This window comes from Platichthys flesus, chromosome 7 (genome assembly GCF_949316205.1).
Source record: "Platichthys flesus chromosome 7, fPlaFle2.1, whole genome shotgun sequence".
Taxonomy (NCBI): Eukaryota; Metazoa; Chordata; class Actinopteri; order Pleuronectiformes; family Pleuronectidae; genus Platichthys; species Platichthys flesus.
The window spans coordinates 24,927,682-24,934,003 of NC_084951.1; the positions used below are offsets into that span (position 1 = coordinate 24,927,682).

General features: G+C 44.3%; 1 protein-coding gene across 1 annotated transcript; it reads left to right on the top strand.

The window, feature by feature from the left end:
• Nucleotides 1-5,904, top strand: zmp:0000001088 (trypsin-3). Its single transcript, XM_062392167.1, has 5 exons — nucleotides 1-128; nucleotides 2,230-2,389; nucleotides 3,484-3,630; nucleotides 3,730-3,991; nucleotides 4,703-5,904. The coding sequence occupies exons 1-5, from the start codon at nucleotides 74-76 to the stop codon at nucleotides 4,871-4,873; spliced, it is 795 nt and encodes a 264-aa protein (XP_062248151.1). The 5' UTR covers nucleotides 1-73; the 3' UTR covers nucleotides 4,874-5,904.
• Nucleotides 5,905-6,322: the final 418 nt, after the last annotated feature.

Below are 6,322 nucleotides of genomic sequence, written 5' to 3' on the forward strand. Positions count from 1 at the left end.
CTTCGAGTTGAGATAAGACAAGGAGCGCACAGGAGAAGCCTCTCACTGGGACTGCTGCTCCCTTTGTCTCACCATGGACCTGCCATCCTTACTGCTGTGTATACTGGTGGAGTTACTGGCTGTGAATTGTAAGTTAAGCCTCTTTATCGTGAATCTGCAGGTTGTTTATGAGGAGGGGTTTGAAGTGAAGTTTTTAGCCTCTGGGTCACGTTGAGTTTAAACATCCTGGAAAAACAAACATGGCGCTCTCAGAGTTTTGGATTCATAAACTGAATGTGTATTTACATGGGTGTGCTGTGTCTGTGTTTTTAACAAACCTGCACATCTTGTAGTGTGGTGCTTTAAGATGCTGACGCTCCCTTGACACGAGGAAAGTGTGACTCAGAGCCATTTTCATCCGGGCATGACTGAGCATCTTTGCTGCAAAAAATCTTAAATCACACAAACGCTGAGAAATATGGGAAATCATTCGGATAGAAAGCGAATGAGAAGATGATTCTATTTAACATACAGCATCGTTTTACATCATGGCGTCGCGATGTAAAGCTTTGTGCTGTAAATACACTGTGTCATTGTTCCAGCTCTTTGTTGCTGTGCCCATCAAAGATGTTTCTTCTCAGATAAAGAGCTTTTGAGATGAGAAGGTCAGTAAAAGTGTGCTTATTCATGAAAAGAACCTGAAACCTGCAGGAACAACAGATGAGCCCGACAACAAGTCCCCAACAACGAGCAGTCGTGGCCAACACCCGCTTTTGTGCCCGGCAATTATCTCTGATAACCATCTGGAACTGGTCTCGGATCTGGGACTTTTTTATTTTCCAGCTGTTATTTAAATTTAGACAGATTTTTTTGAGGGGAAAATGTAGATTCATGTGCATTAATGGTGGATAACAAACCTTACCAGTTGAATAACATGTACCTGCATGAAATGTAGAGTTTATAAGTGAGTGCTGGAACATTGCGTCTTATTCTACACAATCCAGCCCACATGACGCACAATAGGAGACTCATTGTTAAAGATTCAACTCCAAGGTCTTACATAAGCACCTGTATGTGGGTGGTTATCACTGTGTAGGGTTACCACTTAGCTCCTGACACGCAGCATCGGACGCTAATTATAGCTCAGGATCAACATCTAGGACGGAGAAGAGGAGGTGCAGTTTCATCCCTGATGACAGCTCTGTGGATGAAGTTACTCTGATGTTCACTTAATCACATTAAGTTCCAGACGTTTGCATCAATCTCTTGAAATGAGGTCGTGAATCCAACAAAGTGAAATGTAAAGATTTGATTCCTTGACTTTATTTAATAGGTGAACTCTTCAGTATTTTTTTTTTTACTTTACAGCGTCAACTCGTGTTTGACAGACATAACATTTTGATATTGAAGTTTGAAAAGCCTCAATTGTAATTGTGCAAGATAATACAGCTCAATTCTGAGTGATACTTCTGATAAGGGACGATCAGTTTAAACAGTTTAAAGCTTTGCCTACAAGTCGTCACAGCTGCTACCTCACTTGGGTATAAATGTTAAACAATCATTTAAAGTAAAAAGAAGATTAAAATAAATCCTCCACACTCGGATGCTGCATCGTCTGTTTTTAACAAACACTCGATTTTTAGCCAGCAGGTGGTCGAACACTTCAGTGGTAACCGCCACTAATTAACACTAACACAACTGATTCAGCTCATTTTAAATGAGATCCACAATCTTTGTTTGCACGAGGACTCACTGCTGCAGATAAATGACACAGTAAAAGCAGGAGGGAAAGGTCAGCACTCTGGGAGGTAACTTGAACCAATGAGTGAAAAGGTTTAAAAGGCACCAATGAATTGTGGAGAACAACTATAGTATAAAGTGGAAGTTAAATAATGCACTTGAGGAAATGTGGTTTCATCAGGATCCAAACTTCAATATAAAGAGAAGAATCTGATTTATGTAATTCTGTCAGTGGGTGCGATGGACACTATACGTCTGTGATTGTCGTCCCTGTCAATCGCTGCACCTCAAGGATGAGATGGATTCTCATCCCGCCCCCCCCCCCCCCCCCCCCCGCTGTTTCTTTTATTTATTTTATTCTTTATTGTTCCTGCAGATGCAGTAATAAAACCACAGCTGCGTTGGCTCTGTGTGGTTTTACACAAAAACCTCCTGGGTGTGTTGCTCCCTCTGAATCCAACCCGAGCTTCTCTTTACCTCCCTCCCTCCCTGTGTGTGTGTGTGTTTCAGGTTTAGACATGGCAGAGGAGCGAATAGTGGGCGGATACGCACCAGTCCCACATTCAATCAAGTACATTGTGTCGCTACAGACCCCGGACCGCCAGCACATCTGCGGGGGCACCTTGATAAACAAGTACTGGGTGATCACAGCGGCGCACTGTAACATCGGGTGAGCTCATCTTCTCTTTCTGCCCAGTGTGAAAGTTACACAACCTGTGTGACAGAAACACAAACTTGATGAAGGGGTAAAATAAACCTCAGGTCAGGGGGAGGGGGAGGCTGTTCTGTCTTGGTGTCTTGATTCAGCTTTTTTGTAAAGGAAGTTGTGTGCGGCAATAAAAGGCGACTCGACACACAATGAGCTCTGTGCGTGTAAACGTGTGCGTAAAGGATTTAATTTGAAGATCCAGTGATTTCTCCGAGTCGTATCAGATAGTCAGTTCTGCATCACGTGAAACCGGAGCTCTGGGAAGCGTACACACACGTTGGCCTCGAGGCCCACCAACAACACAACACCTTCATCTAGATCACCGACACGTTGGCTCTCGAGGAAGCAATAATCGTGGACAGTGGTTGGTGTTCACTGTGGCGTCTTGGGTTACAACGGCACATCAACAAGCCGATATTGGCGTTTTATTGAATGACATGATACATATTTGTGTGTTGTTAAGTTTCCCGAATGTCAGCGTTTCCCAGTCGATAAATACCAGTGTCACTGTGTTTACGGCAGTTAAAAGCTCCAAGAAATAACGTGTTTTCTCCGTCCAATCCATTTTACTGCTCCTACTTTAAGGGGTTGCTGGGGAGCTGGAGCTAACATCACACGATCATCAGCGTATCAACGAGCCGACACATAAAGACAAGCAACCATTCATGCTTACGCCAGAAATGAAAGGTTTCCAATGAACATTGTATAAATCACGCCGACAAATGCAAAAACATGCAAACTCAAACAGAAAAGTCCTGATCGAACCCAGAACCTTCTTGCCACCATGCTGCCATATTGTGTCTGAAGTCGCTGTGGTCGTCATTCTTTCCCTGACCTTATTAAATAATGTGAGTGCTTAAACAAAACGATGAAAAAGTTTCACAAGTCTCCAGTCACTTCACCAGTTCACATCTTAAGAGCCAAATATGTAAATTAAAGTCTAGAGGTGTTCTTGATTTCTCATGAACCCAGTGGTCGCCTGAAGACCACGGAGCATCTGCCCAGAGCGAAGCTGTCACGTGACAGATGCTTGACTTTGCTCTGTATCTCTGCAGGGTCGACAAAATGATGGTAGTAGCAGGAGACTACTCTCTGAGCATCTACGAGGGCACAGAGCAGGAAATCCTGCCCCAGCTTCTGGTGCCCCACCCTGAGCACGACGCCCTCAACAACAACAATGACATTATGCTTGTTAAGGCACAGTATCCAAACTACTTTCTATATTCTTTAAATGTTTCTCCATATGACTGAATTAGATTCAGGGTTAACTGGTCACACTGTCCCCTGTCTCTTCAGCTGAGGGCTCCGGTCCATCTGAACAGCTACGTCTCCATCGCTCTGCTGCCCAAGCAGGACGCCTCTGTAGCGGAGGGACGGATGTGCCGGGTGTCGGGTTGGGGATACACCAGCCCGAGCGGAGGCCAGATCCCCTCAACCCTCCGCACCGTCACGATCCCTGTCGTCTCCACGGAGAAGTGCAACAGCACGGAGTCCTTTTCCGGTACCATCACAGAAACCATGCTCTGTGCTGGTTTCAGCAATGGTGGAAAAGATGCCTGCATGGTGAGAGCAGCTCTGCATCCACAGCGGGGCTCAGTATGCAGGAATAGATTCAGATATAGAGAGTAGGAAAACGAGGGGAATTAAAACCTATAGAACACACTTGAGAAAAGAAACTGGAAATATGGCAAAGGATCCAGATGATCCTGGACAGACAGGGAACAGTGTTTAGGAATCAAGCATGGCTGAACCATGACGATGTCCTGGCAGAGAAGCAATGATCGAAACCGGTCCTACACAGAAGCAGGTGAGTGTTGTGATTGGACGATTAGAAGCAGGTGACCGGCTGAGTTGGTAGGAGGAGACCGTGCCCAGCCAGCAGCTTCACCGTCAGGGAGGACACACACACAAACCAACCTGAGAACCAGGAAGTAAACACAGTCTGAGTTCCCAGATTCCCAACAATACCAGTCGGTTCCCAGTGGAATAAAAGGGTATCTGTTTCAAGTTGTAAAATGACACCTTCCAGTGTCATCGTGCCTCTGGGGAACTACTGAACCTCCAACAAGGCTAATGCCCAGTTAATCATCTAGACTGTGGCTAGTGTTATCGTCCATAAAGTTTTTACCATCCACTCAAACAGTCCGTCTGCAAAATGAAACAGATTTTTCCATAACCCCCTTGGGGGAGGTTACAGAGCAAAAAAGTTCAGACTTTATTTTTTGTATATCAAGGCCCTCTTCAGTAAAGCTCGACTCCTCCCTGCTGTTTCAGGGGGACTCCGGGGGTCCACTGGTGTGTGAAGGGCGGCTCTACGGCGTGGTGTCCTGGGGGAGAGGGTGTGCCGAGGCCGGGTTTCCTGGAGTCTACACTGCCGTGTCCAAGTACCGCAGGTGGATAGACGAGACCATCTCCAGCTACCAAGGCCGGTGTGACAACAATTAAGACGCATCGTTGAAGAGACAAAGACAAAACACTCGGCAGAGACTGGAGGCTCTTCGGCTTGATTTGATGTGTGTCGTATGTTCTCTTCAGCGTTTGTGCACGTTTGATTCTATGTTCATGCGCTGAAGGAATCGTTGAAACATTTTTGGGAAACACAATAATTCACGTTCACACACAAGAGATGAATGAGAAAGTCGGGACCACTCGATCAGCTAGCAGAGGTTTAGCGTAGCTTAGCATAAGTCAGGAAACAGCTTATAAGATCCCGACCAGCAGCTCTGTAACATGCAAATTAAATTACCACATGGAATTTGTTCTATAGTTTAAAACCCAAAGTGACGACTTGACCAAAAGTGTTGTATGAACTCTGCCTCCTCCATGTTAGTGGATTAGTCAAACCTAAACGTAACGTACACGTGAATTAGATAGTTTCTGTTATTTTAGGTTTTATCAAGTGATAATTAGTCTGTATAGTTTGGTTTTAATTAGTCTGATGATATAAAAGCGCAAGATGCCGGTCAAGCATTTTGGTCTCACTTTTGTACAGTTTACTTTGTCTATGATAAAAACATTTTATGACGATTTATGACTACAGGGTCATACCGGTGCTAAGCTAAGCTAACTCTCCTTCTCCAAATGGAATCAACTTTCTCGTCTTTGTTTTGTTCCAAAAAGTGAAAAAGCTAATTTCCCATCTTGTCCAACGATTCCTTCAGGTTCACAAGCTTGAATATTTATCATTTTCCGTTGTTCATCTATTTAAAACATTTAAATAACAAAACATGATGCTTAATCTTAAACAGGGTATATATTGACCACATTACCACAACATCAGGACAGAGGTGCCAAATCGCTGCTTCAAGTGTTCACAATCAGAGCACTCACAAAGAACCTGGTCCAACTGGTGCTCCCACTGCAATCATTTGAGTCCAGTACATTCATCCAGTACAGTACAAATGTATTCTCGTAATATTACAACTTAATTCTTAAAATCTCAATTTTATCAACTGACTCTCTTGCATATGTATATCTGCCAATTGCACGTGGTTTATCAGTGGACTCGTCTCCTCTCAAACCCGGCACTTTGCATGAAGCACCTGTCAGTGTGAGCCTTGAGTCAGTGCGTGGAGTTCGGCTCGAGCAGGAGACAAATTGTGTTATAAAGACCTGTGTTGTGTTTTCTTTGTTTTATACACTTTAATTAATAAATTACTCAATCATGACGGACTTCTTTACTTGTAATGACGACATCAAAGCTTTGTGGGGGGGGGGGGGGGGTTATAGCGACTGATTACACAGGATCTTCGGGTCGATAACTCGCAGCCCTCTTCAGGATGTGTCCATAAAGCAATTAGATGGGCAACAATTAACAAGTCCCTGCACTGATGAATTTATAAAAACTACAGTGGCCTCACTCCGGTGTAAGCCTTGGGTTTGCTTGTCAGCAGC